The following is a 24,197-nucleotide window of genomic DNA, read 5'->3' as shown; positions in this document are numbered from 1 at the left end:
AAATCATGTTTCGTTGTGTGACATCATAACACGGTAACTCATCTGCAGATTCAGTCCAGAAACAGTGATACCCACTGTGAGTGGAATACCTAAATAAGCATTGTTTTAAAATATATGTTTCACTGACTTGACACGTTGCCTGATGTGTTAATACTACTACAAAAATTGCAGGGAAAGCTATCTCAGTATAAATTTTAGTTGTAGAAAAAAGCTCTTATCTCATCTAAATACACACTGTGTGTCTTTTTGGCAGTTTGAGTGCTTGGATGTGATGGCGGAGCTCCCATCTGGACTGCTTGAGGCATGTGTAGTGGTTGGAGCCCACAGTGATAAGCTTCGAGATATACACCAGGTATGTATGCAGACAGATAGTCTGTCAATCAAAGTCAGTCAAAAGACGGATAAAAAGTGTGACCATGCTGTTGAAGCAAAAACAGGCACACAAAGAATAAAAACAAAAAATCGGACATATTTCTGGGCTATCTGAATCCTTCCTGCAAACAAAAGCTCTTTTCGATACTTGTGGATTGTAACTCTAGAAGGAGCAGATTTTTGCTTTTATGTAGGTCAGCCTTTAAATCACAATACCTGTGAACATTTATGTCCACAACATGAAGAGCATGATTCATTTCAAGTAGAATTGGGTGCGTTATGAACTGTTTGGCTAATCAAAAGTCTGATGTATAGAAATAATATCATGTATGCCATAATGCTTCTTAATCAGTCATACTTATTAATTTCAAAGAGTTTACAACCGTAGGTTATACTACGTGTAAGGGCAAAATAAATCCTCTGTATTGTTTTATATGTATGGTCTCTAAAACATGACTGAAAATATAAACATGACAAACTTCATTGCAGCTCCAACAACAGGGTAAGTTAAATGGACTCCCACTGTTGGAAGCTGAGGTACTGCAGGTCCATGCCCCGCCTTTTGTTTCCAAAGAGACCAATTCAAGCCAGGTGATTGCTCCAGCTTTCAGCCGTGTCCAGAGGAGGAGGAGCTTCATTAAGAAAGTATGCATCATTATTATTATTATTATTATTATTATTATTATTATTATTATTATTATTATTATTATTATAATATTACACAGGATCACAGAAAAACAAATTGTCTGCTGCTTGCGGTATTTCATGTGTCTTAAACTAAAGACACTTATACTACTTATACTAAAGCATACTACTGTGCTGAGTCCAAATCTGTAGTTGGATTTAGCCTAGGATGTCAGGTTCTGAAGTTATACACGATATCATTAGCTATTCATACAGACACAAGAAACTGATTTTATATTTGTTATACAGTCACTGTACATAACTACATTTTTCTTCAAAACTGTGAGAGATTACAAAAACTTGTTCACATTAACAAACGTGTAAATAATAAGTTCACTTGAGTCTTTATGCAATGCACATGCACTGTTCAAAAGTGCTTTAGGCACTTGCTTTTGCGGTTGTGAGAGTCTCCACTTGACCACTGCAGAAACCAGCAGTAATTGCCCATCATGTTGGGGTTGAAGCTGCCTTGATATCTTGTCTCCATGGTGTCAATATCCTTGTTGGATTGTTCTCCATGTTCATCACTTACATCACCCATATTTGGACTGAAAAAATCCAGATGAGAATGCAAAAAATGCATTTTGAGTGACATTTGGCAGTCGAGTTGCTGATACGCTGCTAACATGTTGCTTACAAGTTCAACATAGTTTTCAACCCGATGGTTGCCAAGAAAGTTTTACACAACTAGCAGAAATGCATCCCAAGCAGAAAGTTCAAGCATGTTCAGTTTGGAGCTGAACGCATCATTTTGCAGATGTCAAAAATTCCAACAGCTCAGGAATTTTTTCCAAACCTATCCTTCAGATACTGGAGGCCATTTCCATTACCATCAATTGGCATGTCAAAATATTAGGCCCAGTTTAATGTGAAGTGGTGGAAGTTACACTTTTAGTGGATCAACCAGTGATGCATGTAGCACATTGTATCGGCAAACAGTGTGCTCTTCCATTGACTCATGTGTCTCTTTCATTCCCACAGCATGAGCATTAGGAACAGAAAGCTTTTCGTTACTCTGATTGCATGGAGTGTATTTAGCACAAATATAGCAAAGATTGTCTGGATGGTTAACGCAGCTCCACCTACTCATCTTTAGGATAAAACACACTAATAGACTTGCTAGCAAAATAAGAAAACAGTTCTGTAAATTATAAGCTTGCGCTTGGCCAATCTTGCATTATATAGAGGCTTAGCAACTGCTGACCCTGCAGGAACACGCTGCTGCATAATGTGTTACAAACGCGTGCTTATTTACCATGTAGTGGCCAAACTGTACTTGACCTTTAACTTAAGATTTAGACGTCCTAGGTGAATTTTGACTTCAGATTTGGAATCAGCGCACTGCATTTCATGTAAATAACATGTTTTATTCCCAGTAGCAAAATCTTTGTTGTCCTGTGTTATTATTAGTATTATAGAGTAAACGAAAAAACAGACTATCTGCAGAACAGTGGCTCAATTCCTTCACAGCAAGAAGTCCTGGGTTCAGCCCTGGGCAGGGCCCTTCTTTGCAATGCTTGAATGTTCTTCCAGGTTAATGCTGCATGTCTGGGCCCAGGGCACTCTTGCAAAAGAGTTTCTTGCTCATGCGTTTTCCTTTTTGCAGAAGAGGAGAGATCGTGCTGCAGAGACTCTGTCTAATGGAGAAGCAGCCAATCGCGCTGAAGTGTCATCAGCAACAGAAGACATCAGTGTTCCAAAGGATTTGGATCTTATTGCTTTACCAGAGCTATGCTTCCCAGGTATTCTGTGTAAATTTCCATTGTGACAAACCAAACATTACTGAGGATTAAGCTGAATAGCACTGCTGCACACACTCATAATAAATACAGAATTACATAATAATCCAGTCTGTTGCTTGAGTAATCTATTCTTAGGCAATGACTGTATCTAGACTGATATGGTTTTACTAATGCCAGGTATTCTTCTTTCTTTCTCTAGTTAAGTCTTACTTTGTCTCTTGGAGACACTGACAGTAGGATTAAATTAACGAGCATCTGTGCATTTTGTTGTATGGCATAATCTTAAAATATCTTTTTTTTTCATCTAGGTGGTCTTGAGTTAGCCAGTGAGCAGAAACAAGACAGTTATCACTTCCTGGTTTTTACTGACATGTTTGGGAACCGAACCCATGGAGTCGTTGTGCAGTACTACAGAGCTGTGCCGGTACAAATGCATACTCTCAATTTAACAGAAGGACATTCTAGGACTAATCAGTGCAGACAATCAGTATTACTCATTGGCTTCCTTTTGTGTCAGTCCTGTCAGGAAGGCGTCTTCCAGAACGGTCACAGGGGAAGCTCAACTAAAGCACGTTTCTATGCACCCTTTGCTGTGTGTATCATCTCCAAGTTCCCCTACTACAATGCCCTGAAAGACTGCCTGTCATGGTAACTTCTTTTGAACATACAGTTGATAAATAACCTTGACCTTGGTTGTGTTTTACTTTGTGCATTTAAATTAATCTTTCATTTGGCCTCCTGCCTGCACATGCTCAGTCTCCTGGTTCAGCTGCATACTGCAAGACAAGCAGATTTTGAGGAGACAGTGAAGGAGTTTTCAGCCAAGCTGTCCCTCGTGCCGTTACCCCCTCCTGGACAGCTGCATGTGGTCAGGAAAAACTTTTCTTTCTCCATCAGATAACTCCACCTTATTGTCTTTGTGTCAGACAGCTCTGATAGATCCTTATAGTAAAATTCTTCTCTTTGTTAGTCTTTCAGTCTTCGTCCTCTTCAAGTATATCTTCCATCAAGAGAGGATCAGGACAGTCCTGTTGTTGACATCGACCTGCATCTGCCTTTCCTCTGTTTTACTCACACCGTATTGCTCCAGGTACTGCATATGGCAGCGTGGTATTGCATTTAGCCTTTAAATATAAGCAGAAAATATGAGATCCTAAGTATTTTTTCACTCTTCAGGTGTTGTCCTACCTTCTCCAAGAGCAGCGACTGGTCTTGTTCTCCTGTGACTGGGCCAGACTCACTCTTGTTGCAGAGTGTCTGCTGTTGTACCTCCAGGTTAGTGTAAAGAACATCGTGTTAAAGTGCCCATATTGACTTATTTTTCATTCCTAAATATTTTAGCCGTGTTTTCTCTTTCAGCCTCTGTCCTGGCAGCAGCCTTATGTTCCCGTCTTGGCGAGAGGAATGTTGGACTTCATAATGGCTCCCACTGCCTTTCTCATGGGCTGTCACATCAGTCATTTTGAAGAGGTTGCTGCAGTAAGTACAATGCTGTCGTTATCAGCGTTTAAACATTAGGCTTTTTGTGTCTACGTGTGCTTTTTTTTTTTTTTTTTAAACCATAATGAGGGAGTACACTCTTGGTTTCCTTCCTTGCTGACAACAGATAGATCGTGGAAACCTTTCTTATCTAAGGAAGTGGTGTTTTAAATATTTGGGGATTTTAGCTTAAGCTTATAATAACCTTTACAGTAATTACTAGATGTGCATTGAAGAAAATAAATAATAAATTACAATTTTCTTTGTAAATTGTCTCAGTTGAGCTCACATACAGCATCCAACAATAGCTGTTTGTTCTCATCTGTATTTGTCTTTATTCAAGCTGAGTCCACATATTCTACAGAGGCAGTCTGTTTGTCAGACTGAGATCTTCTGTTAGGCTGGATTGTACTCTACTGTACCTATTGTACCTACAATATATGCGTCTGTTTGTGCTCATTTGTGGGAATAGGAGACAGAAGACCTCATTCTGGTGAACATCGATGATGGCAGCATTCAGACATCGTGGTGCGAAACAGTCGACCTGCCTGCTATCCCTCTGGTTGCAGCTGAGAGCTTTACATCAAGGTAACAAACATGTGCCTCAATGTAAAAGTAGACTGCTTAATAGATACTGTGACAATAAAAGGAACTATTATGCTTTTACTTATTTTGTGTACTCTTATAGTGTTGGTGCTCTTATTAGATTTCAGTAAGTTAGATCCGCAAATGTCAACACAATCCCTGTGAGCCAAGATTTTGTTTCTGACAGTTGTGTCAAGCTGACATCAGGTTGGCACTGAACAGGAAGCGTTGGCCAGGGGGCAGCCAATCAGAAGAAAGTAGAGAAAGAGGCCTTTAAGGAACGGCAGTTGAAACCATTTATTTCAGGCAGATGGACAGTATAAGATGAAAAAGGGCCTGTTGAGAATGTTAAGCTGCTCTAAAATAAGAATATGGAGTTGGAAATGGAGTGACCAGATCCCAACAAACTATATATGCAGAAATTTGTGTGGGACAAAGTGGAACACATCAATAATGCTAAGAGGTATATTTAACTTAAAATACAATACAATAAATTCTACATGTTGGTGGCTTGTCATTTAGTAAGAACAGGATAAATATATTTTATTTCAAAGTCTCTTGCTAAGTAGATACAAGCTTTTTATCCTAATGAGTATGCATTAGGCTTGTTAACATTTTTCTGATTATAACAAAAAAGTGCTTGTTCTGCAGAATCAGTCAAAATGTGGGACAGACACGAAATAAAAATTCTGTGCAGTCCAACATAAACAGCAACATCTGGTCACCCTAGCTAAAAATGAGCATAACATGTCTGTTTATAGAGAGAAGCATATATGTTCAAACTGAGGTTTGGCATGCAACTCTTTCAGCTCGAATCACACCAGCTTTTGAACTAAATGTTACAACTGCTGCCCTAAAAACTGCCTAAATCAAATTACAAAGGCAGTGAATTTTTAAATGAAGTCCTTTTTTTTTTTTTTTAAATACATATTTGGGATGTGTGTATGTCTGTGTCTGTTTGCAGGGCAGAGAGTCTGCAGCTTCATTTTGACCTGGAGCTGTGCCATCTTGCAGCTGGAACCGATGCTAATGCTCTGCGATCTCAACGCAGAGACTGGCAGAGACGGCTCAACACACAGATACAAAATATCGCCCTAGAATTGGTGGTCAACATCTTCAGGTACAGCTTTGCAAATGTCATAGAAATAAATGATTACTATTACAAACTGAGTATATTTAAAATCATTTTATCACTCTCCCTCTCTTTCTTTGCTTCAATTCCATGTATATGGATGGTTTTGTCAGTGGGGTGCAGGACTTCCTAAGCCATGAACACAGGGTTTTTAACAGCGAGGAATTTCTGAGAACGAGGGAGCCAGCAGACCAGTTGTTTTACAAGAAGGTACACTCCCACCTCTACAAACTAAAAAAGCGCCCACTGGTAAACACAAAAACGCTAACTGCTCTTACGCGGTTCTCTTTGTTGCTATCTCAGGTATTAGAAACTCACATCTTCCACTCATTCCTGCGTGACCGGCTAAACAGGAAATGGGACACCTTCAGCCGGATGGAGCAGAACACACGTAATCTCATGCACAAGTATGATAAGAGCATGATGTCATCACTGGTTTCAGTGTGAATGTTAATCAGTTCCAACATTACACGTTTCGTCAAACAATCTCAGGTGGTAGCTCTCAAACAGGTACAGCAGGTGTCCACTGTCTTAGTGTAATTTACTTGTGAGTCATTACTCAGCATTTTCCTGTCTGTACTCCTTGCAACATACAGAGGCTGAAACTGAATCCAAGATTATCTCAGAGCTGCTCTACCTGTTAAACGAGCAGCAGCTGTTTTGGCAGTACATTATTAATATCATTAATTGTGGTTTTGGGGGGGAGTGACTCTGGGTGAGTTTGTAAAATGTAGATTTTTGCATTTTTTAACTGCTAAAGTGACCCACATGCTGTAAAATTTTGTGCAGATACCAGTGTATGAATAGCCTGTGTATGTAGTGCTTTTTAGTAATTTATTTAGCTTTTTGTGCCAGAGGGGGGAAAATAAATCACTATAAGTAAAGACTGTTTTAAAGTATTTCAGCACTTCACCACTCTCTTTGAATGAGGATCAGTCAAATCATACAAATTTTTGAAACTGGTCAAAAGGACCACAAAATTGATATAAAACAATAGTGAATGTCATCTTACATGGTAATACTGATCATTTATTTCAGTAAATTACATTTCACTGACTTCTTGTCTTGGTCAGACAATGTAAGTCTTATATAAATCTGCTTGGGGTTTTGACTATAAGGTGTGCATTTGGGGTTATAATATATAATAAATTAAAAAAGAGATTAAATGGTTCTTACTTGCTGCCCTAAAAATATAATCATTTAACAAAACAAGCGCACAAAGGTTAGGAACGAGAAGTTAGAGCTAAGGTGCTCATGACTCATGAAACTCATAATGAATAACCAGATTGAATGACTTTTGTTGCGGTCATGCATTTGTTCCAGTGCTGGTTGCAATTGACATTAAATCAGGATTTTCATTAGAATACTTTGCTTTGGTGATGTTTTTACTGTCATCGCATAACATGTCAGCTAGTTTGCTGACTTGGCCTCTGGGGATAACAAGCTTCCAGTGCAGGCAACAGATTTGTTGGCCAAAAATTCCTCTTCTGTCCTTGGTCATAATTTGCAAATTCATATAAATAGAAAATAAAACACCATAAAAGACAAATACATAGAATATGATTGACAGCTATGTCAGAATAGATTTTTAGCAAATGCAGTCCTTTTTTGCTGTTTTGCACATAGTATGCAACCAAAGCCAGCTGAAGCATGATTGGTCAGTAAAACTCAGACTTTTTTTGCATTCAGGTATTTGTTTATAGAGATTTTACAGTCATAAATGACATGTTAAAAATGCACGTTATCCTCTGTAAATAAATAGATTTGTCTGATTCAATTACTTTCACCTGCTTGCTGTCATCACCAACCATAAAGAAAACACAATCTGTGCCTCAATCATTTTTCTATTCAGGAATCGTGGAATGACGGAGTCTCCCCGGCGTCCTCCCATGTCTGAGCTATCCAGGTCTGGCTACAGAACATACGGCAGCCCTGACAACAAGCTGAGCAAAAGGCTGGGAGCCAGCCTGCCAAATCTGGTGCAGTCTGTCAGTGAAACTTTACCCGTCATCAGTCCCAGAACAGTCTGCAGGAAGATGACACCTGATATTGGTCAGTCCCAGTTAAGGAAAAGTGAAAGTGATTTAGCCAAGTAGCAATCAGTTTCTAATTTTGTTTGTCTCCCTTCAGGTTTAAAGTCCCCCAAGAAAGCAGTGAAAGTTTTCCGTCTTCCAGAATTCCCTCCTCCGCTGGCCTACCACTATGTCCAAAACTATTATTCTGACATGATTGCTTCACTGGGGAAAGCTATTAATGCTACACCACCGGAAGAGTCTGCTCTACTGGCCAGGTACGAGAACGAAGAAACCTGAAATCTCATATAAAGTAGAAATTTATAAAAATGTACAAGGAAATAGGTTCACGTTTCTTCAATAAATTGTATTAATTTTTGGATGGATGGATGGATGTCTCTATTTAAGTCATTTTAACAATATCTGAACCTTATATAGTGTCAGATCCCTAACCATCTCATCTATTTCTCTGTTCAGGTACCATTATCTGCGTGGTTTGGTCAACACTGTGTCCAACAGGCGTCTTGATGCATTAGAGGACTTTCAGAGTCTGTACAAGACAGACTCTGATATTTTTCCCTCTCAGATGGTTAAGTCTTTAGTGGACTCCCTGCCAGAGTCTGAACGTTTACAGGTCAGTTCAGGTTGTCATGACTGTGTGTTTTACTCTCCCTGCAGATATAAACCCTGTTGCCTAGAACCATCTTAGTTAATTACATCTTTAGCCACTTAAACACAATATACTTGTGTTTCAGTCATCAGTCCCAGAACAGTCTGCAGGAAGATGACACCTGATATTGGTCAGTCCCAGTTAAGGAAAAGTGAAAGTGATTTGTGTTTAAGTAACCATAGTTTTCTTCTTTCTTTACAAACTACCCTCAGTAAGATTGTGAGGTGTTAACAGCATCAAATATCATGTCAGCAACTCAGTTTCTCATCACAGGATAAGTAGGTGATTGCAGATTATTTTAACAATAATGACTTTCGGTGCAAAAAAGGGCAAGTCCACTGCTTCCGCCTCACCTTCTAGTCTAAATGAAGTCCATCTTAGTTGTTTGTGTGTAATCTTACTGACAGTTAAATAAACAAACAAAGGCCTCTGCCATAATGTTGAAATCTCCCAACAGGCGGATAGAAAGGCAGAACTCAAACGGCTTATCAGTCGGGTCAAAAGGGACCAGGAGCGGGAATGTGCGGGCCGTGGAAACGGGCACGAGGAAGGCGCCATAAAGAGATTCCAGCTGCCGACAAAATACATGCAGCTTGAGGAGTTTGTGAAATGTGTCCAGGAGTCTGGCATTGTTAAAGACCAAGGAACTATTCAGAGACTCTTTGATGCTCTAACTGTAGGTAGGTACTTATTTATTTGACCAATTACCCTAAAAGCTGTGAGAAGTCTCAGGTTTTTTTATTTGAATTACACATAATTTTCGGGGGGGCGGAGCCTGCTTTGTACTCTCTCACTAAAGCATGTCAGAATTGGTAAATCACACATGCACACACTCACAGGATATTTCCTGTGTCCTTGTCCTTCTTCCTCTCTTTTTCCAAGCAAATATTTATTCTTCGGGTTAAACATTACCTCACTCTTTCTTGAAGGATTTGCTGTGCAGCTTTCAAGGCATAACCAGAGCTTCACTGGGCAGTCGTTGCCCTATGACCTCTTTTTATTTGCTGTTTACTTTTTGCACATACTCGAGGTGTTCTCAGTCAGAACAGAGGTGACTTTTTCAGTAAAAGAAGCATCAGTTCACAAGGTGCAAGTAGTTCTACAGTCCCTGATCTGACAACTTTCATGTTGGCTAAGATTTTTCTTGTGTTGGTTTTAGATATTAAAGCTTTGGCGTGTGTAGTAAAGATTTTCAGTTCCAGTAGTAATAATAATTTGGGAAAGAGTGTCACTAAAACATATGTGATTGGAAAAGAAGGAAGGAAGCTTACAGTGAGAACTTATCTTTGCCTGCACACTGGGATTTTGGAAAATGCCTTCTTTCTTTCTTTCTTTTTTTTTTTTTTTCTGTCATAACATCCTGTTGGAGGTTGTGACAGGCTAATGTCAGGTTTTCCTTTCTACTTTCACTGCGGAGGATAAGATTCAGAGTCACATCAACAGGATTTGGATCTCCTTTTGCATTGTAAATGTATTATAATTACTGTTTCCTATTATAAGTTCCTGTTGTATAGTCACTTAAAAAAGTGGTGTTTATATAAAAATGACTACAACATAACACATGGTTATGTAGTAATTTTAGAACATGTTACGAAAGCGTTGATGTTAAATGAAAAAGGCAGTCAGGCGGTGACTGTGTGTGATTCAGTGGGTGAGAACATAGTTTCGTATCTCTCTGGGTGGTTGGTTGGGTGTGGGGGTGCACAGAGGTGATGCACTGTATGTGGCCATTGTTGGAGAACAGTAGGGATTGCAACTTGCAGTCGCTCACTCTGCAGGCATGCTTGGAAAGAGAAACAGAGCTGACTCAGAGAGTAAGCAGATGCCTGTTTATAATAATAATAATAATAATAATAATAATGGATTGGATTTATATAGCGCTTTTCAAGGCACCCAAAGCGCTTTATAATACCACTATTCATTCACACACTGGTGGAGGCAGCTACAGTTGTAGCCACAGCTGCCCTGGGGCAGACTGACAGAAGCGAGGCTGCCATATCGCGCCATCGGCCCCTCTGGCCAACACCAGTAGGCGGTAGGGTAAAGTGTCTTGCCCAAGGACACAACGACCAGGACAGAGAGCCCAGGGATCGAACCGGCGACCTTCCGGTTACAGATGCGATTCCCAACCCCCTGAGCCACGTTCGCCCCGACAGTTATGACAGTTTGTGACACAATTCTGGGTTTATGACAACTTAAAGACTTATTATTTTTATTAAATGATGTTTAAAATGAGGTTTTAAACTGTTTCAGACCAAGTAGGTCTGATACTTATATATCAGACCTACTATCCACAAACTCTCTTCAGTTGTTTTGAAAGTGTGTGTTTGTTTGATGCAGGTCATCAGAAGCAGGTCAGTCCAGATTTGTTCAAGGTTTTTTACACCATCTGGAAGGAGACTGAGGCTGAGGCACAAGAGGTCTGTACTGTACTTTACACTACTTTAAACAAATTACGATGGGAGAATTAACAGTGATTTGCGGTTCTGTGTAGATTATAATTTAAATTATAAACCTACTATTAAGTTTTGTTTCTGCAAATGGGGAAAAAGTGCCATTCTTTAAGTTAAAATTTCAGTTTATTTCCTTGAAATTCAAATAATTACAATTATTTTTAATTATTTTCTCAGATCTATGAGGTGGTAACTCAAAATTCTGAGATTAAAAACCTGAAATTTTGGACTTATGGATGACAAAAGATTCTTTCGTTTTTTCAGTGGCAGAAACCAGTTTCAATAGTTTACACTGTAGTTGAACAAATTGGCACTTTATGCAGGTTTTTGTGTTCGTTTGATCTGAAGGTTTGTCTGCCAACATCTGTTTTGGAGCACATTGAGGCCAACGAGTGCGTCTTCAAGGTGTCGTCTTCAGTAAAGACGAGCCGCGGAGTGGGGAAAATCGCCATGACTCAGCGACGGCTCTTCCTGCTCACGGATGGACGGCCAGGATACGTGGAGGTGGCACAGTACCGAGATTTAGATGTGAGATTAAAAGAAGAGAAATCCCGAGATACAAATACAGCTGTGCCCAGTAAGATAAGACTTGAAACGGCAATCTATAGTAGATGTTGTCTTTGTGTACTTTTGTTTTTTGTTTTAGGAAGTAAAGGTCTCCTCAGCTCCCTTCATGCTCCTGCGAATCCCAGGCCTGAAGCTTCGTGTCCGGGGAAGGAAGGAAACTTTTGAAGCTAATTTGAAAACGGAAACTGAGCTTTGGAACCTGATGGTCAAGGAAATGTGGGCCGGGCGCTTCACAGCTGACCAGCACAAGGTAAATCTGTGATGAAGAGGCTGTGTGGGTGTTGCTGTGAGGGAGCATAGAGGAAAATGATAAGCTTCATCAGGAAAATTTATTGAGTTACCTTGCTCGTTTATTATTCATACCTCGTGTTTATTCAGGCATCAGTTTGAGTGTGTGTCAGTTTCTGTGAGGGAGTGGTTGAAATTCCCTCAGTTATACATGAACACAAATAGGCACACTTGAACAAACACAGGGGGTTTCCTTTGTGAAACCAAAAGATGTAACTGTAAAATATCTGTCTGTCACATTTACCCCCCTCACTGTTGTTCTCTTCTCTTTATTTAAAATATTATCATTTCTCACTTCCTTTGATTGTCAGTTTCTATAGTCAGGCAGCCTGTGATGACTGTCCAACTTGTCTGACAGGATAAACATCTACAGCACTGCTTAGTCACATGTAAATCTTGTTTGATCGTTGATTATTTCAGTTGTAATTGCCTATATTTACAGCTTGTCCTGTTTGTATATCATGTCAATATAAGTATTTTTGGGTGTGATAAGTTTATTGAGACCATAAATCTTTAGTAAACAAAGATATAGTCATTCTGAAAAAGAGTGACCATATATCTTTAATTTGACTTGATTTGATTGGTCAATGCATTATGAAGACTGAAATATATGTATGACCTCTGAGATGGATTGCCATTGCTGTATACGCCTTTTAAGTCTGAGAGTATGACTCATGATGACTATTTATCCTGGTATATTTTTTTTCTCCTTTGTGACATCAGCATTTTTTTTTTTTCATTCATTTTTATTATAAAAAAAAATCACTTAACCGCTGTTGTATGTATGTCTGGTCTGGTGATGGCATCTGGCTTATTGAGGTTGACCTTGAACATCAGTCAAAAGTACATTAGTGAGTGTTTACACCAGCTGAAATTGTATTCTACAAACTTTGTAAAAGTATAAGGATCGTAGCCATAAGCATTGCCTTCTAATGCTTTTTTTTTTTTTTTTAAACAAAAAATTCTGTCTCTCTCTTTCTCTCAGGACCCCCAGTACATGCAGCAAGCTCTGACCAATGCCTTATTAATGGACGCAGTAGTGGGAAGTCTTCAGAGCAGCAAGGCTATCTATGCTGCTTCTAAGCTGGCTTACTTTGACCGCATCAAGATGGAAGGTAGAGAAAGATGTGCTTTGTTATGGTTATGGACATATTTGCGTAATAAAACTGTGCCCGTTTGGAAACTTTATGACTCATCGAGACTACAGTAATCTTTCACTTTGAGTTTGTGCTTTCATCACCTGGTTAAGGTTAGTTGCTTCTCTTTGCTTTGTCTCCAGTCCCAATGATGGTTCCCAAGACAACTGCAGAGATACTAAAGCACAAAATTAACCCTTCGCTGGAACTTGCTTCACCTCAGGCTGTGGATGTTCTTCTCTACACATCAGGTACACACACACACACACACACACACACACACACACACACACACACACACACACACACACACACACACAGCTTTTAAATGTGTCCCGTAAACGAGCAGTTTCTCCATCATTTCTCATCAACACTGTTACAACAAGTTTCAGCCTCTTCCCCTTTTTTATTGGTCATTGTGGGAGTCGATGATGTGATTGGCTCTTTGGAGCAGCAGAGCAATTTCCCAATCTAACTGTGACACTAACGCGCATGCACTGACATATATGTTGACTAATGCACAAAAAAAACCAACCTGGTGTTTATCTGTCATCACTGTGGCACACACTGACATAAAAAACATGCAGATGCAATAAAGTTCCTCAACCACACTTCCTCCCCAGTCTCATATTACAGTAAACAGCAAAAGGAGTTGCAAGATATTTAAAAACATGCTGGGAAGGAAACCTCTCCTCAATCTCTTAAATAAATGGTCATAAATATGTGGACTCTCTTCTTTTTATTGTGAGCTGTGAAATCATAGGAAAGCACAGGATAAGTGCTTTACATAGTGATTACAAAACTGCAGCAGGAATGGCTGTATGGGCTGTCTGGGTCCTGGGGAGGCCATGACTGAGGGTGTGCAAATGTTTTTTGTTTTTGTTTTATCAAGGTTTGCTTGAATTGCGTCGGCAGTGGGTCTGGGATCATTGTCATGCTGAAAAAGTAAGCTGTTAATATTTCAGGGTGTAAAAGTCTCATGGTACTTCTTTTCTCTCATAATTCTGTCAATTTAAAAAAAAAAAGATTGCAGACTCTACTTCTTTCTAAAAGGAAGTATAAAGAACAGACACTGACACAAGTTATGAAGAAATGTAAGGACTGCAGAAGTAGGGCTGTTCGATATAACGATATATATTGGATAACGATATAAAAACGTCTATCGTCTATCGCCGAAAACGGCGGCCTTTACAACTTATGTCTAAAAATGTATAGTTTCATGCATCTGTTATACAGTCATTGGTTAAAACACTCGACTCCAGCTACATGACGCGCAGCTGGAAACACTTCCCGCAAGACGAGCTGCCCGAGATTCACATAATTTATAGAAAATGTTACATTTCTGTGATTTATATCGTTATCGGGACGATAGAATTCTTACATCGGGATATGAGATTTTGGCCATATCGCACAGCCCTATGCAGAAGGTTGGGTTTTTTTTTAAGTAATTACTTTAGGGGTTTTTTTCTGTCCTAATTAGTTGTTGACTGTAAACAAGGGGAAGAGAGTTTGTGTAATAAAAGTCTCTGTCTGGACGTGACCTGTGGACTGTTGTTGGCTGGCGGCTTGATCCTGACAGGCCAAAGGGATGAGTGATTTGATGAGAATGCAGATCATTTTATGGCCTTCACAGTCACCTGATTTAAACACCTAAGAAGACACAGTAAACTGTGCGTTCCACCACACCGGAAAAACATTAAATAACATAGAATATCTTCTTTTTTTTTTAATGATATTCATCCTTATATTAGTGTAAAGCAATAGAAGAGTAACTGCCAAGGAAGTGAAACTATCTTCTTGTAGTTTGTGGTTTATTTATTTCTTTTCTTCCTTTAATATGTCACCTATGAATTGTGGTTATTATTTGTGGCCTTTGTTGTTTAGTGCATCCTTGATTTTTATCCTGGGGCACCGACAGCCTGGCACATTATATGGCAGGAAGACCGTGAGTGAAAAGCTTTAAAAAAAGATCCACAGAGCCATTCAGTGGCCTTCAGCAGGCAGCCATCTGGGTCCACTTAAATACATGCTGGTGGCAGACTAACCCCTGCCACTAGCACAGTCACACTCAGTGATCCACACATTAACAAACACATTTCAGTTCTTCTGTAGCAGTCTGCTGCTCTTTGGGATTTCTGCTGGTGAAAAAGAACAAATCTGGCCATTCAGGTCCTCCCTCCCCGGCCCTCTCGGACTCTTTCTCCCTCTCCGGTTTGAATATAGGTCACTGAATTGAGTTCCTGGCACAGATCCGGTTCACACCCCCTCTCCTCTCCCCTCTGTTCTCACCACACTTTTTTCTTTTTCTAACTTTTTCACTTCATAAGTCCTCTTACCTTCTGTTCCACTGCCCTTTTCTGCTCCTTGAAGTAAAAACACAGGATGTTACTTTTTTTTTCTTCTCCATGAGCTGGGGCATTTTTTAAAAGTGCTGAATCCGTTGGGAGAAATCTGACCGTTGGTTTGGTTGGGTGGAGTCGAGCTGCAAAATAACATTGACATGAAGTGCTTCCCTTCACACTGCTGGAAGAAAACTCCTAAGTAGCCTCTGGAGTAGAAGACAGAAATCTGTATAAGTAATATTCACTGCAGGCCAAGTGTAATGATAGGGTGTTGAGAAATAACTGATAAAGTGTGTGTGTGTGTGTGTGTGTGTGTGTGTGTGTGTGTGTGTGTGTGTGTGTGTGTGTGTGTGTGTGTGTGTGTGTGTGTGTGTGTGTGTGTGTGTGTGTGTGTGTGTGTGTGTGTGTGTGTGTGTGTGTGTGTGTGTGTGTGTGTTCTATTTCAGGTCAACTATGGGTATCGGTAAATAAGGGGAAGGTGATGGTGTTTGATGCCTCCAGCTGGTCCCTCACACACACCTGCCATGTTGGGAATGCTAGACTGGTGAGAGGAACACATGAAACGAATAATCAGGCTCAGACTGCTCTAAATGATTGTTTCCAGACATTTTTACTTAACGTCTGGTGCATGACTCCGGTTATCAGTGCAAAAACTCCACCCATCTGCCGTTCAAAACTTTATTTCAAAGGGGCAACCAATCAGAAGAAAGCTAAAACATCTTGTTTAAGACAACGAATGAAATAGATTTTTTTTTAAACTGTAAACTTTAGAACTACAACAGTTAAGCTCTAATGTAAATGTCAATACAATATGGAGCTGGAAATGAACATTGCAGGTCCACTCTTAACACAGTTACAATTTTATTTTTATTCATGAAAATATTTGTATTCAGTTATATGGGTTGGCTGATGCCTGTCCCAGATGTGACAAGGCAAAAAGGAGGGGTACGCTATGGACACGTTGCTTGACTAAGGGCTAAAACACACAGGCAGTCAGGCATTCCTGACCAGATTCATACATGGAGTCACCAGTTAGCCTAACCTGCATGTCTTTGGATTGTGGGAGGAGGCTGGAGTATTGGAGGGAGAGGGAAAACTTTCCAACTCCACACAGTTCAAATCCACTGACCAGTTGTGTCAGTGGATTTGAACCTGGGACTGTCTTGCTGTGATATAACAGTGCCATAGACTGCACTACTGTGCTATGCATGAAAATCAAAAGAAAAGACCCAAAAAAGCAGTAGTAAATATTCAAATTTGATCCTTTCACACAGTTAAGCCTCTACATGTTAAACTGGCTTCTCTAAACCTCTGCTAGTAGTCTTTTTTTCCACCACTAAATAAAAACACCTGGCCAGATGTTTGCTCATCGCTGAACTAAATCAGCAGATAAGCACACCACAGACATCAGGTACATATTAAGTATATATATTAAGTGGTTTTTGTTTCTCCTTCTCTGGCTTCACTTCAAACATTATCTTTCAACATGAAATCTCATGTTTGTAGGGAATCCATGGTGTGTTTTGAATAGTTTACATTCCCTCAAAGAACAAAGCATTTTCCAGTGATAGCTGGCTGGAGGGTTGAAAGCACCAGCCAGTGGTCGAGCTTCATAAACATTTTCTCCAGGAGAAAGGATTTGTGAGGTTTTAAGACACTTCTTAAGTCTAACCCTTACTTCAACTGTGCAGTTCAGTTACATGAAATATGTTGGAAGTGTGAGACCGAGATGGGCGGAGTATGTGTTTTCACTTATAAAACACTGGCATGACGATTTCTAACTTTCACCAGCAGCGTGAAAACAGCTGTTGAGAAAATATCATGAAATTATTGTAGACAAAGTAATTTAAACATTTTTTCTATTGATAATTTTTAGCTGTAACTTCCAAGTCTATTTGCACATTCTGTAACACAGAGGTACTTGATATTAGAAGTAATGTTTGTCAGGTAGTGTTTCAGTAGTTTATTAGAACAATTTTGCCGCCTAGTGGACATGCTGAGTATTGCGTCCTGCATGAAGCTCTTAGCAGCTCAGCTGGAAGAGCTTCTGACATTTAAAAATATGCAAAGACACCTGCTGTGGCGACCCCATTGTGAATGTGGGAGCAGCTGAAAGGAGCTTTAGAATGAATTGACTGAGTTGTTGGTTTTTTTGTTACCCAGGTAGAAGATTTTGAAGATCCAGGTTAAAAATTTGTGTAAAGCTGTAATACCTGCGGACTCGTGCTCAGAAACATGTTTCTGGTTTCAGAACTGCATGTTGGAGGTTGACAAAGATCAGGTGTGGATGGGCTCTGAGGACTCAGTGATCTACATCATCAGCATAGTGGCCATGGTGTGTAACAGACAGCTGACTGAGCACAGGGCAGAGGTCACAGGACTGGCGGTCGACAAAGACAAATACAGGTAACGCAGAACAACAGCCACAACAAAAATACACAATCACCCCCCCCCCAACTCGGGCCGCACTGCCTCACTGCCCTCACATCACATACCGAACACACCTTCCCAGATTTTCTGCTAAAGCTGCAAATTGTCTCCTCTCTCATTCTAATGTGCTGTTCTTGCTGTCACTCTGCTGTTTCGACCCTTAAACCTCCAGTATTCTCATGGAGGCTTTATAAAGAAGTTTATTCATCACTGCCAATATGATATGTATGAGTACCAACTTCTGATCGAGGGAACACCCAGTTTCTGTTTGTGTATTCTAATCAAACAGTTAATAATTTCAGTTATAAATTCGCAGTTTAAAGAAATGAACTTTGAAACAGAAAGTTAAGAAAAACAGCAAATAAGCCATCAGCAATATAAAAGCATTCAATTTGTTTGATGAATTTCTTGAACTTGTATACTATTCTTATTCAGATGAATAACAATATCATAAGTCGACTGGTTGTTTCAGCAGTATTATCATTATTGTTAGGTAATTAAAGTTGTATTCAAGGAATGGAAATGTTTGTGTCTAATCCACTCTGTTCTTGAAATGTACATTAAAAATAATCTTACCAGCCTGCTTTGTTCTTCAGCCAAAAGGTGGCATACTCCTGCAGTGCAGAGGGGACAGTCATGGCGTGGGATGTCTCCACATTGCAGGTTGGTTTAATATCAACCATTGTTCACACCTGTTTGCATTTCTCTTTCAGCTTGTTTGACTTTTCCTTTTCCTTCAGGTGAAGAAGCACTTCCGCCTCTCCTGCAGCCGTCTGCAGTCCATTTACAGCTGCAGCGGCACGCTTTGGTGTTGTAAGTTTCCTTCACACTGGACAGTTGGAATAATGGAAAATCTGAGACTTTGATGATGTAAAGTGAATACCCTCTCTTTCCGTCTTTCCCTCTGGTCTGGTTTAAGGCTCCAGAGACAGGATAATGGAGGTGTGGAGGAATGGTTCATTAAAACGTTGCATGAATTTACCAGAACAACAAAAAGGCTCCACAACTACTTTCAGCTGTGCTCTGATCTTACCAGAGGTACAAACACACATTTTGCTCTTAATATTGTTTTTCTTTAATAAATGTATTTTCATTTTGTAAGAGTGACCCCGTTTCACCTGATGTGTTTGTGTCAGCGGGAGGAAATGTGGAGTGTGTGTGCAGATTCTGGAGAGGTGTCTATTTGGCACATTAAAGACTGCAGCAAACCGTTCCACCGCATCACCCTACAGGACTGCACCGGATGCTACTGCATAATTAAAGTTAAAAACCAGGTTAATACACACACGCACGCACACGTACAGAGCAATATGGAAAATATTCTTATTTTTATGGTTGATGTTAATATGATAATCAGTGAGTCTCAGAAGTGCTAATTTTTCACATTTGAACATTCAAAATACAATGTTTTTGTTTTATTTTTATTTGTTTTAGTCCTTCTTTAATTTGTTAAATTCTAAGAGAAGTTAACTAGTTGCAATAGGAGCTTAGGGGAGAGTGGGGCAATGTAAGAAATCTTTCAGTGAAGTTAGCCTTTCAATCATGAATACAACACAAGAATAAAATGGGTATAATGCGGCTTCAGGATCTTAGTTGTTATTCAAACCATAGCAGCAGAAGCAGATCATTAAAAACAATATAAGGCACAAATAAAGGGGTCCTTCAGTCTACTTGCCCTTATGAGGAGCAAAGCTCCATCCACACAAAGCCCCCATCCATTCACCATAAAAAGTTAATGACATTCAGCGACTTCAAGTTTATTTTTAGAAAGAGGGGCAATACATATTAATGAACATTTTAACAAATGTAAATATGCCAGATTATAGCCTTGGGCTAATTTCCATCTGCAGACCCTCTGGCAGGTTGGTGTTAAACACAAGTTAGTAAAAACATACAGAGACACTATTTACAGGTCATGTGACAAGGACAAAACAGTGATCACATTATACTAGAACAAACAATGACAAGGAGAGTGGACACAGAGGACAGTATAGATAACAATAACGGAAACACATCAATTATATTGCACAAACCCAGTATTGTATATGCCCTGACCGTCGTGATATTGCGTTCACCCATTGCACTAACAGTTGTTTCCCTTTTTGTAATACACTAACTCTTTTTCCCGTCCAATATAAAACATGATTATTAAACATGATTACATGTTTGTGTGTCCCTCAGCCGCCCTTTTAAGTGACTCTTAAAGATGGGTAGACTTGTACTTTCCCTCACTGACAGTGGAAGACTATTCCAGAAGCTCACTCCCTGATATGACAGAGCATTCTGTGAAAAGGTGGTCCGCCTGAATGCCAGTTCACAATCACCTCTAACAGTGGCTCGAGTCAGTCGAGACCCGGCAACACTGCTAGACTTTTGTTTAATAAAATCACTCATTGGTGGAGGCGCCAGACCATATATAACTTTGTATATTAGACAGGCAGATATAATTTGAAATTAGTAAAATTTAAAAACTTGTATTTTTCTAAAATTTGACAATGGTGATATGAAAAAGGTTTTTTATCTAATATTTTCAATGCTCTTTTGTAGCACACTTCAATTGGCCCAGTAGCAGCAGAGCTCGTATAGGACCAACTTGTAATACAATATTCAATATGAGCCAGTATCATTGAGTGCAGGAATGTAATCGCTGCTGTGTCTGTTAATGATGTGCGGATATGTCTAAAGTTCTGTATATTAACATTTACAGTTTTCACTACTTTTTTTTAATGTGTTTTTTAAAGGATAATTTAGAGTCTAGTAGCACTCCCAAGTACTTAAATTCCTCAACATTAATTAATGTTAATTAATTCTTGTGCACCTTTGATCATTGTATTGGTGCACGACAGTTTCAGCTAAGCTTTAGCTGTCAGACTGTCGGCCTCACATTTGACTCTGGAATACTTTGGCATACACAGAATTTTGTGGTCAGCTGCAAAGACTGCAAGGTACCCAAGTCCTGGCGATGCAAAACAAGCCCAAATCACCATGTTTCACAGTTGGTATGAGGTGTCTGTGCTCACATGCTGTGTTTAGTTTTCACCTGTGCATTATAGCTAAGCGCCTCCACTTTGGTCTCAGCTGTGACACGTGATGTCACATGTTATCTAAGACTGCTCCTTTGCTAGCAAAAACGGAAAAATTAGTGTATAATTCTTTAGGATGAATTTGGCCCCACCTGCTCATCTTACCCCACTTTCCCCCGGTTGTTAACGAATGTTAATCTTAACTGATGCTTGAGAAACTATTTGACATTTAACCAAATTAACTAACCTCTTTGCTGTGTAGGTGTGGGTTGGCGGCATGGGTCGCAGTTCAACCAAAGGGAAGGTTTACATCCTGGACACAGAGCGGTACCAGGTCCTGAAGGAGCTTCACGGCCATACCGACAAAGTGACAGGGCTGTGCTCAGCTGAGGACCGCTACGTCCTCAGTGGAGCTGGAAAACATGATGGGAAGATCGCCATCTGGAAGGTGGAGTAAAGAGGCAGAAGGACTGAAATGATGTTTTATAGTCAGAGTGGAAGTTCTCACTGAATTCCCTCTGTTCAAACAAATCCTGGATAATGAAGGGAAGATCCATATTTGGAAAGCACAGTAAGGAGAAAAGCAATCTGCATCACCGGGATATGAAGGAATGCAAAGAAGCTCAAAGTCTACATGAAGTATGACCAACTCGGGCAGCTTCTCCTGTCTTCTATGAAGTTAAGATTAGAAATACTAACAGAACTTATTTTATCATTTAATGAAGGAAAACTCAAGACTGAAAGAGGGAAAGTGAGCTCATGTTCTGCTGGATAATTTTTCAATCCAAAATGCATTAAAGTTCACTTTAATGAAGGTTTTGAACACATTTAGTGTTTATGTAAGTGCGAACACACATGTGGTAACAGCGTGTGACTGAGCCATACCTCCAACCGTGTTTTTGACGTTAGTGTCTGCAGCTCAGAGGAGTCAGAATACCCCGAAAACAAAACTGCGGTTGAAGATTTCACCATCACAGTGGGAAAGCCCCGATAGAAGATTATTTTGATGAAGGGGATGCTTTAATGGACAGGAAATATGATGATACGCAATGGTGGGAACTGGGCTTAAACTTGATCGACACTCAGGTGTGGGTCAGAGGATCTGCAGCAGCTGGAATATGTTTGAACAGGTAATAAAATAGGGGCTAACTGTACAGTATGTCAACAGTAAGAGATATTTTTCCATTGTTGGACAAAGTTTTTCCTTTAATTTTTTTTTTTTTAAATCTTTGTGAAGGAAGTTATGTATTTGTAGTTTTTCCCTCTATCAGGAGGATTATGTAGAAACCAACTGGCCAATTTCCCGTAAAATTGCCAAGCAGGTGGAGTATGGGTAAATGAAGGAACCATTTTATTGTTTTCTGGGTTTTTAACACTATGTAGCCACTTGAAAGTCAGAGTTGCACATGTTTGTGACAAATTACAAAGGAGTTAGCATTGGGTTTCTTTGGATCAAGCTGAAAAAATCTATCACATTAGATTTTCCCCGTAAACTTTATCCAGAATTCACACAAGTGGACTGCAAACCAAGCTTTACCAAAGTTATTGTATAGATTTTTTTTCTTTTCCAAAGATTTTCAGTCTATTATAGCCAATCAAAACCAACGACAAATAGGAAGTTGTGTCACGATGCTGCATCGTTTTGATCTACAGGTTGAACTTGACATACAAACTTGGACTTCAGCATTAGACCTCGAGCATGCTCAGTGTACAGAGGCATCTAGTCTGTTTATTTTCAGAGCAGTTTAACAGTTTTCTCTTTGGCAGGCTGCTGTTCAAGAAGATTAACCAACCGAAAGGTCAAAATTCCTGTTCACGCGGTGCCTTACAGATATTAAACATTCAGATATTTATTAGGTTAAATCAGGCTATAAAATGTTTCACGCATGTTATAATATATTTATATTTTGTGATTTTAAGATGGCTTTCAACTCGGTGTTGTTTTAATAGTAGCATTATTTATATTAACTTAGTGGAACTGGAGAAAGTGTCTCACACATAGAGAACATTAAGAGTTTTAAGCGTTTATTAAGTGTATTATAAAACTAAAGCCAACTTCATCATCAGTGGTTCTGGTTCACAGAACTATTTTTACATTTTGTCATCTGAGGTTCAAACTGAAGGTTAAACTTGTCCTTTACTCTTGTATTTATACTCTGTATATAACTGCGACACATGACGATGTTGTAAATTAAACGAATGACAACTCAGCCATTGTATTTATACCTTTGCAACCTTTGCTTTTGCACAAGCATGAAAATGTACATATTCTCTTTTTTTCTTTTTCTTTTTTTTTAAACTGACAGTCAGTACACTTATTAAAGGAAACCTCAAGTCTGTTTTTATTCTCAGCAAACCGAAGCTTCAGTTTACTTTCTGCTCAGTTAGAAGGATGGTTCACAGGATGGACAACAATAAATACTTAATGAAAAAACAATTTAAGACTCCTCTGACTTTGCGTCTTTCTTTTGAACTAAATCCAAATAATAAAAAATGCTGTTTGCTGATAAATCCTGAGTGGTTTCTCGGACTCACAAACTATTGCTCTATTAGTTCAGTTGGCTTTGTCGTCTAACCAGTGTAATGATTTGTTACTGCGCAAATCTCGACCTGCATACTGTTTGCAAAACTGTTTATTTTGCACTTTCTAGAGTTCGTCAGAAGAGGGCGCAATTTGATACCAAGTTCATATTGGGTAAAGCCTGAGGCTTGATGAAGTGGAGGTTCATAGTTTAGAGTTAGCGACATTAACACAGTTCAGACACACATAACCTGCTTGTTTCCCCTGTGAACTAATAATTGCTTGTAAAACGTTTGAAATCAGTATAAATGACATTTTAATTTTCAATCACCAATTTAAGTTGTTTTACTTGGAGTAGAATTTATTTTTATTTCAATAAATATAAACTCATCACACTGACAAACATGCAACTAGCAACTATTACCCCAAGATTAAAAGAATAAAAACCGGTTGATAATTTCAGGTCTGCAGTGTAAAACTGTTCAGAAAACAAAGAGGCTATTTGACTCCTGGCTCAATCCCTGCTTAGGCTGCAGGGTGGGAGACCTGCAGTAACAAAGGTACAGCAGACTGGGTCCACCCTGCTCAAGTGTCCTTGAGCAAAACACTGAATCCCTGCAGGGCTGCTGTTATGTGAATGACCTCCCTGTGGAGTTTGCCAAGGTGTTTTTACAACGAGGCTTCTCTGAAAATCCTTTCTAATACTCAGAACACTGTGTTATATGCACTTGCGTGCAGTTGTATTTGTGTGTGTGTTTGAC

General features: G+C 39.4%; 1 protein-coding gene across 1 annotated transcript in view; it reads left to right on the top strand.

Annotated features, from left to right (window-relative positions):
• dennd3a (DENN/MADD domain containing 3a) overlaps window positions 1–23,357 on the top strand; it is a 28,465-nt gene extending 5,108 nt beyond the window's left edge. The window contains exons 2-30 of the mRNA XM_026156295.2: window positions 254–352; window positions 862–1,017; window positions 2,663–2,798; window positions 3,107–3,222; window positions 3,316–3,446; window positions 3,555–3,666; window positions 3,769–3,888; window positions 3,975–4,073; window positions 4,158–4,277; window positions 4,750–4,865; window positions 5,827–5,982; window positions 6,108–6,204; window positions 6,298–6,401; window positions 7,847–8,046; window positions 8,125–8,284; window positions 8,484–8,640; window positions 9,134–9,356; window positions 11,017–11,096; window positions 11,478–11,657; window positions 11,776–11,946; window positions 12,970–13,099; window positions 13,264–13,371; window positions 15,909–16,006; window positions 17,714–17,868; window positions 18,489–18,555; window positions 18,633–18,705; window positions 18,812–18,930; window positions 19,029–19,166; window positions 21,178–23,357. Of these exons, the coding sequence (XP_026012080.2) occupies window positions 272–352; window positions 862–1,017; window positions 2,663–2,798; window positions 3,107–3,222; window positions 3,316–3,446; window positions 3,555–3,666; window positions 3,769–3,888; window positions 3,975–4,073; window positions 4,158–4,277; window positions 4,750–4,865; window positions 5,827–5,982; window positions 6,108–6,204; window positions 6,298–6,401; window positions 7,847–8,046; window positions 8,125–8,284; window positions 8,484–8,640; window positions 9,134–9,356; window positions 11,017–11,096; window positions 11,478–11,657; window positions 11,776–11,946; window positions 12,970–13,099; window positions 13,264–13,371; window positions 15,909–16,006; window positions 17,714–17,868; window positions 18,489–18,555; window positions 18,633–18,705; window positions 18,812–18,930; window positions 19,029–19,166; window positions 21,178–21,372 (3,798 nt within the window). The 5' untranslated portion in view covers window positions 254–271 and the 3' untranslated portion in view covers window positions 21,373–23,357. The remainder of the gene's footprint in view (window positions 1–253; window positions 353–861; window positions 1,018–2,662; window positions 2,799–3,106; window positions 3,223–3,315; window positions 3,447–3,554; window positions 3,667–3,768; window positions 3,889–3,974; window positions 4,074–4,157; window positions 4,278–4,749; window positions 4,866–5,826; window positions 5,983–6,107; window positions 6,205–6,297; window positions 6,402–7,846; window positions 8,047–8,124; window positions 8,285–8,483; window positions 8,641–9,133; window positions 9,357–11,016; window positions 11,097–11,477; window positions 11,658–11,775; window positions 11,947–12,969; window positions 13,100–13,263; window positions 13,372–15,908; window positions 16,007–17,713; window positions 17,869–18,488; window positions 18,556–18,632; window positions 18,706–18,811; window positions 18,931–19,028; window positions 19,167–21,177) is intronic.
• The last annotated feature ends 840 nt before the right edge of the window (window positions 23,358–24,197 follow it).

The sequence above is a fragment of the Astatotilapia calliptera genome, chromosome 22 (genome assembly GCF_964374335.1).
Source record: "Astatotilapia calliptera chromosome 22, fAstCal68.1, whole genome shotgun sequence".
Taxonomy (NCBI): domain Eukaryota; kingdom Metazoa; phylum Chordata; class Actinopteri; order Cichliformes; family Cichlidae; genus Astatotilapia; species Astatotilapia calliptera.
The sequence above is the reverse complement of the archived record's forward strand: the minus strand, read 5'-3'. Positions and strand labels throughout refer to the sequence as shown.